This window comes from Scleropages formosus, chromosome 7, assembly GCF_900964775.1.
Source record: "Scleropages formosus chromosome 7, fSclFor1.1, whole genome shotgun sequence".
NCBI lineage: Eukaryota > Metazoa > Chordata > Actinopteri > Osteoglossiformes > Osteoglossidae > Scleropages > Scleropages formosus.
In genome coordinates, this window is record NC_041812.1 from 10055520 (window position 1) to 10067900 (window position 12381).

At 48.7% G+C, this 12381-nt stretch overlaps 1 protein-coding gene across 8 annotated transcripts in view; it reads left to right on the forward strand.

The window, feature by feature from the left end:
* The first annotated feature begins 1531 nt into the window (after positions 1-1531).
* LOC108937575 (partitioning defective 3 homolog) overlaps positions 1532-12381 on the forward strand; it is a 101608-nt gene continuing 90758 nt past the window's right edge. For all 8 annotated transcript variants that reach the window (XM_029253372.1, XM_029253373.1, XM_029253375.1 and 5 more), the window contains exon 1: positions 1532-1867. In XM_029253372.1, coding sequence (XP_029109205.1) covers positions 1748-1867 — 120 coding nt within the window. In that variant the 5' untranslated portion in view covers positions 1532-1747. The remainder of the gene's footprint in view (positions 1868-12381) is intronic.

Genomic DNA, 12381 nt, shown 5'->3' on the forward strand with positions numbered 1-12381 from the left:
CGCCCTCTGAGTCGTCTAAGATGCGTTACATGGGGATATTTCTATAACCTGAACATTCTTTCAGTTCACTGCTGAGCCCAGCAGGTGGTGCTGTGTTTAAAATTCAAAGCACCTACTTAGTGTCCTTGATCAAGGTTCTTACCACTAACCAAAAGAACAGTAAAAACTACTGTTCAAATAGATAAATCAGTGTAAGTAGCTCAGTGAATAAACCTAACATTGTATGTGCATGGCACAGCGAGTAGCGCTGCTGTCTCACAGTGCTCGGGTGGTGTGAGAGGGCATGGATTCGATCCCCACTCAGTCTGGGTGGAGTTTGCATGTTCTCCCCGTGTTTGTGCGGGCTTCCTCTGGGTGCTCTGGTTTCCTCCCACAGTACAGTCCAAAGATATGCTGTTCAGGTTCCCCCATAGTGTGTGTGTGTGACAGAGAGAATATGTTCCACTGATGTATGGATGAGTGACCCTGTGTAAGTCGTGTATCTAGCAGTATAAGTCACCTTGGTGAATAAGCGTGGGCTGATGACACTACATAGTCCGTTGTAAGTCGCTTGGAAGCGTCTGCTAAATAAATAAATGTAAGTGGCCTTGCAGATAAGTCAGATAAATAATAATAATAAAGTTTAGTGGAAGAAATAGCCCAGATGAGTTGTTTACAGTAAACAGAGAGGACTGCAGACGCAGTAGCTGTAAGTGTGTTGTTATGAACTCTCAACATCTGTATGCACGTATCTTGGCACGGTGGCGTAGCGAGTAGCGCTACTGTCTCCCCTTGTGATCCCCTGGGAGATGCGCGAGGCTGTGGGTTCGATCAGGGGGTTGGCTCAGTCTCTGTGGAGTTTGCGTGGGTTTCCAGGGATTGCTCCGGTTTCTTCTCAGTCTAAAGACATACTTTGGAGATGAATAGGTGACGCTAAACTGCTCGCTGTGTGTATAGAGGAGCTACTTCCTCGCGTATCCAGCACTGTAAGTCATACGGTGAAAGAAGATGCGGGCTCATACTGCTACATACTGTTCAAGTCGCTTTGGAGAAAGGACGTGTCTGCTAAATAAGTAAGTGTACTTCGGTTGGATTTAACCCATGAAACACCAGGACGTGGTTTAGAAAAAACGAAAGAGAATAGATCAAAAGGTTAAGGGTTGTGACAGTGGTGGTGCTCAGAAGGCTCAGGTTCTGAACCCACCAAGGAGATCCAACTGGTCTAACATTCTCTGGTGGGATGAGAAGATTGGTACAACGAGACACCTCTAACTGTCGAAACAAAAAAAAAAAAGGAATTGGAACACGTATAAAGAATCAGCCAATCAGATCCGAGCCCGGGGTGCGTTCAACTCCCAGCGGAACTTTTTGTGAAGCAAGTGGACACGAGGAGACCACACAGGACTTCCTGCGCTTTGAAAACAGCATCGCGTCGCCGGTGCGGGAATTATTACCGTTTCGTTATGAAACTCGTCAGTAATTCCCTTCGTTTCGCCTTTAAGGGCACCCCCCCCCCCCGACTGCCCCCGCCCCTCTCGCGCAAACCCCGCACGCGCTCTCCGCGGGAGCTCCGCAGATAGTCGCAAGAGTCCGACCTCCGGAGAGAAGCGCCCGTTGGAGCACGAGCACGAACAGGACTCCAACCCCCCCCCCCTCCCCGCTCTCCTCCTCCCCCCCGGGATGGGGCAGCGCGAGGGAGAATGAGGGAGCCCGGCCGCGGCGTGTGCGTTTAAAGTGAGTGTCGGACCCAGGCAGGACCGGCCAGACCATGAAAGTGACGGTGTGCTTCGGGCGGACCCGCGTGGTGGTCCCGTGCGGAGACGGACACATGACGGTCCAGTGCCTCATCCAGCAGGCCGTGATGCGCTACAAGAAGGCCATCGCCAAGGTGGGGCGCGTTCCCGTGCACCACCGCTCAGCTGTACTGTGCTGTACAGTGTACTGTACTGTGCTGCGCTGCGCTGCACTCTCTCTGCTCGCTTTGTTTGTTTGTTCCCCCTTCCGGCACTTGTTTTACTCCTGTTCGTCTGAGTTTTTCTGTGTCCTCTGCTCGTTCACCCTGTCTCACTCTGTTCTGCTGTGCTTAGTTAATTTAAAGTGTTTTGCGGTGCTTTGCAACAGTCACAGTGTTTTGTTGTGTTCCACTGTACATCATTGTATTGCACTCTTTTTCTTGTGTAGAAACATGTAGAAACCGGTGAAGGGCGCTGTTACCAATATGGCGTTTTTTTTTGGTGGGGGGGCGAGGATATTATGAGCTGCTCTTTAACCGGTGTCCGCGGCAGTGGTTCATTATTGCACTTTTAACTTCTCAGAACACGACTGTTTCCAAAACACACTGTTCCTCTGTGCAGCTTCCCTCCGATAACGAGAGTAATCCGTTCGACTCTTAAATGAGTTCTCATAAAACAAATTTTAATGATATTAATTTAAATGGGGAAATAAATCACACGTGACGTTCCAGGGGTCTCAAAAGTTTTACCCCTCTTTTCACTAAACATACAAAATTTCAGAGGAAATCTGATTGAAAACCAAGACCAGAATGTGGCAACTGCTGCATACACCTTTAAATCCAGGCTTAAGATGCACGTGGTAAAAATGTTATTCATTATATACAGTATGTCTGGGCTCTTTTCATCCCTTCCCCCCCTCGTCATTTGTCTGACTTATGTTCCCTCTGTTTTATGTTCTCTTGATCTTGGGCAGCACAGTGGGTAGCGCTGCTTTGTCACAGCTTTTCAGCTGTGGGTTCAAATCTGGCTTCATGTATGAAGTTTGCATGTGCTCTGTTTGGTTTCTCATGCGAGTTTATTTTCGTTTTGTAAATTTCTGGGTGCAAATTAGATTTGCTTTTGGATCAATACAGCTTCTTTTACAAGAATTGATTAGTTTTATAGTTGAGTAAAAGAAATGTGTAATTTCTGGTGTGTGATAGTCAGTCTGGCTTTATTGTTCAGGCTTTGCTTATTTACACTATTTCCCGATTAAAATGTGAAAATGATGGATTCTCCCCTTCGCCCTTAAAACTTTGAGGTTGGTGCAGCATTGGTGAGGTTCACTGAGTCTTTGCTCTGCTCTCATTGGTGGCTTGCAGTCCTGACTGGTTAATCATGGTTGTTTATGACCATGAGTAGTTGTGATTTATTTTTTTATTTTTATTTTATTTTAATGGTCAGTTGTGAACAGGTTTGACTTGCAAACAGCGGTGAGTTGCGATTGAAGTCAGAGGTCAGTTACATACGTTGAGAACTTTTAAATCTTTTAACACTTTTTTTTTTCTCTGCACACATTTACCTTGTTACACTGGGCAGTGTCCCATGGCATCAGACCACTGTGTTCAGACAGTGTAAAGTGTCCACTCTCCAGCCCAGTGGATATGGACCGAGATCCAGTGTAACTGACAGGAACCACACATGTATAATCTGCTGTGTGACAGTTTTCATTTTCTCAGTATTGCCTTTTTATTGCTGTTTAAGAACACCGTTTTCTGTCCTCCTTGCCACACACACACACACACAGAGTTCCTGTATTCTCTGTCCTGATAGGTCCAGGTTATGCATAGTGAAGCCCACCGGGAGCCGTACGCACGCTCTCGGGTGGTCCCCCGCCTCGAGCCGAGGACGTCATCCTTCACTCGAGCGGTGGGTTTTCAGTGAGCTGAGACATCAAGCTCTCCGCGATCAGAGCTGACCGCTTGGTTATTGATCAGTTGGTGCACTTTCCCCAGGGTGGAAAAGTGACACTTTGATCAATGACAGCGCTTTGCTCTGGTCCATGGTTCTCTTCATTAACCAGTTACCTTCTTGTCCTTCTGCTGTCAGGGTAGGTTGGCTAAGCATTTGCTTATTGATTTGGAATTTGCATTTATTGATTTATCAGACACTTTTCTCCTAAGTGATGTACACCTCGGAGTAAAACAAAAGTTCAACAACAAATGAAGAGCTTTAGACACAGACTCGGGATTATCGATGCACAGCCTGTTGGAGTGAAATGGGGCTCTCAGAGTTCCCTTTTCTCCTCCTGTGGCCAGAGTGACTGTACTACCTGTCAAAGCTGAGCAAAGGCCATTCGGAATCTTTTTTTTACTCAGCAGAGGACCAAGACAGGGAGACGTTGCTTGCGGGCATTTACTTCATTTAGCAGATGCTTTTCTCCAAAGTGAATTCCAATGAACTCTATGTAGTGTTATCAGCCCACACACCTTATTCACCAAGGTGACTTGCACTGCCAGATACACTACTTATAATGGGTCATCAGTGGAACACATTACACGCACACACTGTGGGTGACTTGGAGTCACCAATCTACCTGAACAGCATGTCTTTGGACTGTGGGAGGAAACCAGAGCACTGGAGGAAACCCACGCAGATACAGGGAGAACATGCAAACTCCACACAGACTGAGTGGGGATCGAACTCATGTCCTCTCGCATCACCCAGCGCTACTCGCTGTGCCACCGAGCCTCACAGAACCCGGACGTGGGACGAGTTCTGTCCGCAGTTGCTCCGCCTGCACATGTGCAGCTTGTTTCTGGTACAGCTGGATGTTTACTGCAGCAGTTAATATTACTGATATTGAATACAGCCCAGCAACAAGCACCTTTCTGGTCATACAGACCCCCCGTCATCCTGTACATTGAAGAGGCCCACTGTCTAGGGTTCTATTTATTTATTCATTTAGTTGAATCTTTTATGAAAAGTATCACCGTTTAATGACTGCTTACACTGATTAATTCATGTATAAAACAGTGTAATTTTTACTGTTTCTTGATCAAGGGTACTGGAGCAGGAGGTAGGATTCGAACCCAGGTCCTAAGCGTGCCAAGTGGCAGCTGTAATGACTGCGCCACCTGCTGTCCCAGTGCAGCATTTAGGTCTTGTGTAGCTGCCCCTCTGTAGGCCATAGGACTCCTTACAAAGATACGCTGTTCCGAAGAGCCCACTCACGCGAACACGCACACAGAGTGCTCTTGTGCTCCTCTCTGTGAAGAGAAACTATGAACTTTCGGTTTGGGGGTCAGGCTGTTCCAGTGGTGCTTTCTGTCCCCTGGTGGCTCTGTGTCATTGCTGAGGAATTCATTATGCAAACAGCGACGCACAGGACCTCCATGGTGGTAAAGCGCAGAACAGCAGCAGTCTGCGGTACAAACCTTCTGACTGTCCTTCTAAACTCCTGCAGGAGTAGAGACAGCAGGTGGCGCAGTGGTTTGAGTCACAGTTTCCACACAAAATGATCAAGGTACTTACCCTGAGCTGGTACAGTAAAACTTGAATCTCTATATAAATGGGTAAATCAGCGTAAGTCACTTTTGTGGAGGGTGTCGGATGAGCAGTACACTTAAAGGTTTGCTATTTTGAGAAATTAGGGTCTATACTAATTTAAATGCACACCCAGATCTTTTCTTGAATCGGTTCCTGTGCTTTCCTCGTCACCTTTAGACTGGATTGTGCGGTAAGGGAGTTTACTGTATGAACAGGTAAACTGGTGTAAAGCTTGTACATTTATTCATTTAGCTGCTTTTCTCCAAAGCAACTTAGTGTTTATCTGCTTGGTTATCTACCCATTCATACAGCTGAGTAATGTTACTGGAGGAATTTAGGGTTAAGTGCTTTGCTGAAGGGTACAACAGCTGGAGGTGGGATTTGAACCAGCAATCTAATGGTCTAAAGACAGCAGCTCTAGACACTGTGCAACCAGCTGTCTTATAGTAGTGCTTTTAGTGTTGGAGTCCTTGACTGATCAAGCCTGAGCCTCACCTCAGTTCTGTCACCTTGTAATCTGAAGGTCCTAGGATCAAATCCCACTCCCACTGCAGCAATCTTGATCAAGGTACTTAACTGGACTGATACCCATTTATATAGCAGGGTAATTTTTACCGTAAGTAAATTAACATTGTAAGATGCTTTGGAGAAAAGCATCAGCCGAAAGAATAAATCAACGTACAATGGTCAACGAATGTCTGTCGCCTTAGAGAAAGACCTCACGTGAAGATCAGCAGTTGTCAAAGTCATGTTTTGTGGGATTCATCTCCCAGCATGCCTTGCTGCTCAGCTGAAATTGGCTCGACTCGGATTTGGATGGCTGTCGCGCGGCGACCGTGTTCAGCTCCGGGTCCGGAGGATGATGGAAGCAGATGTGACGGCAACTGGGATGCATGTTTCTCTGAAGGAACTAGAAGGAAATGAGATTATGAGTGTGAGGTTACAACTGCGATGGCGATCATTCGGACCTTTATGGTCGTCATTACATGTTCATTGTGGCGCTAATGCCTAATGATCCTACTTCCATGGTAATTTTTATTCCCTTTAAGAACGGCTGCCACGTAGGTGGTGCCGTGTTCATTTTGCCTGACGAGTGGGTTTTCTTTTTCTTGGGCCGTGTGCAGGCAGCGTTTGATCTCAGTTTATACTTGCGTTTTATTAATTTTCGCTCGAGTTCCCATCCAGTGCAACTTACATTATGTGCTTAGCAGACACTTTTTCTTCGGCAGGCTATAGGAAAGCATGCGATGGAGTCGTTTCTTCAGTGCGACGTATGGCTGCAGGCCCCGTTTCTGAGACTCGAACCCATCGCCTTCTGACAGTGCGTCCGGTTCCTTAACCGCTTCTCGACTTCCTGAAGCCGTGGGCTTGTCGCCTGCCTTGCTGTAGTGTACATAGCTGTCATCCGCTCCGCGTCCATGTGCATTTCTTCATACAAAACCTGCATGCTGAACAGAGCTGCCCAACCAAAAGTGATTTGCATATCCTGGGAGGTAAAAATTAATATTTAATGAGGCGGTGATACATTTCAGAAGCCGCCTTTGGAGTTCCTTTAATAGAAAATGGTCACAAATGTGAAATTGTAAGGGGCTGGAATGGACTAACCGCACACCTGCAGGTCTGGATGTCCCCACCCTTGGATTAGAACCCGCAACCTCCTGGTTACGTGTGCGGTTTTCTCGGCCGTTTCGTGGGGGTCAGAGTGAAGAGCAGCGAAGCGAGAGAATGACGTGTCATCGGTGATCCTGTGGAGTTTAAATGCGGTTTGATTCGGCAGCGGGGAGGGCCGGAGCTGCCGTGGTTGGTGGAGTGGGAGAGGTGTGTGTGTGTCTGTGCGCGCGCGCTCATTTTGGGATATGGTTCCTTGCCCAGCTTTGTTCTCGGGTAATTCTGGGAGCTCTGTCTCGTTGACCTATTCGCCACTTAACCTCCTTTTTGGCTGGGGGGGGGGGGCATTTCTGCAGGTACGTCATGCGTGAGGAAACCCAACAGGAAGCGACAGGCTTGAGGACGAGGTCTCTTCCTCTGTGCAGCTCCCATTGGCCGCTTTCACCATGTATACATGGTGCACTGAGCTCTTAACCCCCCCCCCTTTTTCTAAAATTTTAAGAGGGGGGGGGGGGGAAAAAGCTTGGTGACGTGGAAATGACTCTGAGCCTCGGGCTCAAAAACACGCCGTCGTTAATACGCTGCCTCCCTCGGGGGGGCACTGAGGATAGCGAGTCATTTAGCTCGCAGGATTAGGTGCCGCCAGTGGTGGTCATGTGACTTGAAGTGACGACACATGTTGGCTGCCGAAGTGTAATATATTGCCCTCAAGCTCCCCCCCCCCCCCAATGTAAAAAATAAAGCTCCGAGTTAATAAATCCCTTCAGAAAGAGCACTGAGCTCCTCCACCTCTGGCTGCTTGGTGTTCACTCTAAATTCAAGTCTTTTGGTTCTTACATTTGTCCTCAGTGTGGTGGAAAGAGCTCCCACTGGCCCTCAGAGCTGCTGAATCCCTCCCATCATTCAAGAAGGGTCTCAAACCCATCTTTTCCAGAGCCACTTCTCCGCTGATCTCCTGACAGCTGCATAAATGAGTCCAACACCATCTGCTATGATTGTCTGTGTATTTGCTCTTCCTGTCTCACTTCTATGTAGCTACTTGAGGGGTGTGAACCAGCAACATGGTGGTATCAGACAGATGAGCTGCGTGTCAGTAATCCTGTGTCTGTGTCTCAAGCTCTTTGTCTGTAGCTCATGCACTTCTGTTTACCCTGAGTGGTGTGTCACTTTGGAGAAAAGTGACTGAGCAATGAATGAGATTAATGTATGAGGTGAGAGACGTCCGTCTCGTTGTTCGGCTTGGGTTGAATTCAAGTTTGGGCTGCAGAATGCTGCATTTTGTTCTGGAACAGGCTCCGCACCTCGCTTCTGGTGCCGGCAGAGCTCCCTCCTCGGGTTTTTCCATAAACACAGGAAGTGGCCCCAGTGTAAACTGGTTATAAAAAGACGGCTGCGTTTATTTTCGGAGCCATTTTTGGGGGAGCCGTTCCAGAGCGTTGACTTTGTGGAGGAGCAGTCTGGTGGTGAGCTTCCGCGGGGGTCCCGAGTCTGCACCCACTGGCTCTGTGGTTTGGACCCTCCGGGGTGCCCTCTTCCACCTCCCACGCAACCCCATCGCAGCTGGTCTGATGGGTTTGCATGAGGTCTTCAGAGCACCAACAAATGATTTATAACTAGGCTGTTTGCATGACAAGGTGGTGCGGTGGCGTGGCGGGTTTGGCCTATGCCTGCTCTCCGGTGGGTCTGGGGCTCAAGTCCCGCTTGGGGTGCCTTGTGACGGACTGGCATCGCGTCCCTTCCTGGGTGTGTCCCCTCCCCGGGTTAGGCTCCGGCTCGCCGTAACCCTGCTTGGGACAGTTAGCTTCACTGTGTGTGTGTGTGTGTGTGTGTGTGTGTGTGTGTGTGTGTGTGTGTGTGTGTGTGTGTTTGCATGACTCCTCTGTTCAAGGTGACTTGGTGTTGGATAGACTACAGTACAAGCTACAATCTCTCGCGCGCGCACACAAGGTCATTTAGAGCCCCCATTCCACCTGAATGTGGGAGGAAACCCGAGCACCTGGAAGAAACCCCCGCAAACATGCAAGCTCAACACAGATTGCGGTGCAGTCGAACCCGCATCCAAGCGCACAGCCCTTGACATGCGAGTCACCACGTGGCGGCATGGTTAGAGCAATCGCCGTTTAACTGAAGGTCCTGGGTTCAAATCCCACCTCCTCCTGTAGTACCCTTGATCAAGGTGCTTAAAAATGAGAAGTTAATGAAATTATTAATATGAAACAGCTGGGGACAATCGTTCATATTGAAGTGCTGCTAGTCTGTTCTGGAGGGACCCGTCCCTCCTCCATCAGCCATGGAAACCGTCCCTCAGCACACAGGACATCTAGGTAGTATAGTGGTTAGAGCTGCTGCCTTTGGACCCAAGGGTCACAGGTTCCAGCCTCACCTCCAACTGCTGTACCCTTGAGCAAGGTACTTAGCCTAAATTACTGCAGTAAAATCTACCCAGCTGTATAAATGGCTAAATAGTTGTAAGTACCTTAACACTCTCTTCACTTGGGAGAAAAGTGTCATCTACATGAATTAATATAAAAATAATTTACCCATTTTTAATTATGGGTAAGAAGCTGAAACCTCGTTAATCGCTCTGGAGGAAAAAAAACAGGTCAATAAGTGTAAATACAAGAGCTCTTGGCTAAACACCATCTTTTGTTGTGACAATCTCATAAATACACAGCACAAAACAGAGAAGTGCTCATCTGGCTCTGTTGGCCTCACTTTTAATGTCGTCTGACAGCTTTCTCTTCAGCCCCCCCCCCCACCCCCGATTCACGATCTGACATTATGACATTAATGGACATTTTCTAATTGGTTCTGTGGCATTGATTCCTCCCCCCCTTCTTCTTCTCGCTGAGATTTGTCCGCTATGAATAGCGTCCCCCCCAATCCTGACACCCGGCACGTGCGTGGCTGTGTGCCGCTCGCAGCGGCCAACCAGGACGGGTTGAGTAGACAAAGACCGAGCGCCCTGGAGATGAGCACTAATAATACCCTGTGAGCCATGCGTAGGAGGGGGTGCTGTCACCCTGCCCCCCCCAACCTCTCACTGCCACTTTCTTATTATGAGCTCGCTGTGCTTTAGGACCCCCAATGAATGTGGTGGCATTGGCGGTCCTTCCAGAGAGCGGCTAAGGGATCTGTCTCATGGAGTGTGTGTGTGTGTCGTCCCCCCCCCCCCCCCCACACACACACAAATGACTGCTGCTTAGACATCATTCCCCCTGGGGTCCTGCACCAGGGTGCAGTGGGGTTTGTGCCCGCTGTGTCTATGTGCACAGTCCATTCGGGGTTATTTCCACCAGCAGACGATGGCCATTAGGAATGCACACCGGGCTGGATTGGCTCCCCGGCCCCTCGCCGCGCCCCCCCCAGATTGTGTATGAAATCTGACCTGAGCCGCTATTTCCACACCGAAGGCCTCCCAGTGCAGCGAGATTTGAACCTTGTTCTAACCCAGCAGTTTCCACCCATTAATTTTGTTTTTCTTTATGAAAACAGCCGTATCTCTGAAGGGGATTATTTCTTAACCACTATTTTGCCTTTCCAGTAAAGTCTTTATTTTGGGAGCTGGGGGGCTGGAAGTGGTGCAGACGTTACTGGCTTTTTCCACTTTGTCCTCGAGTACACTTTACCCTGATCTTACCTCGATTGCTGCAGATAACATTGAGCCAGCGTGTGTTTTTCAGCTTGTTCATTAAACGGCAGATCTGCGAGAGAGTTCGTCGTCCCGCCGTCTCGGACGGCCCTCGCTAAAGGGGCGGCTCGGACCCCGCCTTCCGACCTTTGACCCGAGCCGGTCTCGTGCTCGTGCCTAGGCTGTGTTTTAGTGCGTTTCCTTTTCCTGCAGATGGGCACGACACTCAGGACATGGAGGGGGGTAACAAAGATGTTATTTTTTTCTATCTTAAAGTGAACTGTAAATGAAGTCACCATTTTTTCCCCAAACGCACGTTTAGCAGGCCTCCCTCCGGGACGCGGCTGCTTTATGATTTTCGTACGACCGGCCCTCGCTCTTTCGCCACTCGGACACCGGATCGAGGCGGAGCGTTAATCTCCCGCTGCCCCAGATGAGGCCGGAGCACCGGTTCCTCCTCTGCTCCGGGGGGGGGTGTCCGTGGGATCGTTGAGAGCGGCTCGTGGAAACATTGAGGAGAACGGGAATTAATATTCTTTAATTTCCCTGACGCTTTTGTCCAAACCAGGTTGCCGTGTGACGTATGTACGTTGTCGCTTCCGCTGACTTGCCCATTTACGCAGCGGGGTAATTTTTACTGTATCATTTCGGAATGAGTACCATTCGAAAGGGTTCTCTGCCAGGAAGCGGGATTGGAACTCAACACCTTCAAGTGGGAAAAAATGAATTGTAAGCACTATACTACCAAGTGTCTTTTTTTGAAGGTTCTGTAGTTGAGGGAACTGCATGATCCCCATGGGTCTCTACCAGATGGGAACCGGTGCCTTCAGGGTGATTTCCGTCCGGGATTAACAAAGCGTTCATTCATTCGGTCACATTGAGCTGCTGCTGGTCTCTTTTGGGGGACCTGTCCCTCCTTCTCCATCGACCATGGAAACCATCCCTCGGCCTACTTTTCCTATTTATTTTTAATAGCGTTTCCCTCACTGAATTCACCGTAGTTCTTTGAGGGCAGTGAAAGCAACCTGCGTTTACCCTCCGAGCTGCTAGATGGCGGTAAAGAGCACAAACTGAAGAGCAGTGTGGGACCGTCTTAATAGAACTCACTTGGATGGCAGTCCCTCGCCGTTGGTGGTCACAGGATGCAGAACGTTGCACGCGTTTATGGTGTGAATCTGAAAACAGTTGGGTTAGTGGTAGGAGTTTGTCGGGACATTTTTTTTTTCTGTCATTTCAATTAGCTTTAGTTTTCATGCTCTTCGCAGTTAATTAAAATATTAAGCTTCCCAAGTTTTATTATAGGGATGTGAAACAATGACCAGTGAATAGGACCTGACCTGTGAATAAATTGAGACGTGTCTGTGATGTTCGGCTTTTGCTGATTGTGACTTAATGGTAAAGGTGAGTTTGAAGTTTTCAATAGCTGGAGTTTTGTGGTCTCTTGCTTCAGTTTGTGAGTTGAAGTGTTGAGTGAGGTGCTGGGGGGGGGTGCTGTCATTCCCCCAGCGTGACTGAGGCCTCTGCGTACCAATCTTCACCATTACTCTGTCCAGGGTTTACCACGGTGTACACTGTTCCCCTTCCCAGGAGGTTTTTCGCCTTGATACAGCGTAAATGTTCTCGGCTGATGTCTTTGGTGCCGTCGTGGTTAATGTGTTGATCGTGTTGAAGTCGTTTCCGGGCACAGCTTCTAAGATGTGGAATTTGGCAACTCGGTGCTGCTCTGTGAAATAAGTCAGCGACTGTCGGTGGTCACTTTCCGGAGAATTCTGGGAAAATCCAACATTTTCACGGTCGGCGTTGCAAGCTGGCGCAAGCAGGCACGAGCTTCTCGTCGTCGTGATGATGATCGTCATTTTGTTTCTCGATCGCCGTGGTCTTCGCTGGTGCTAGTGGTCCTCC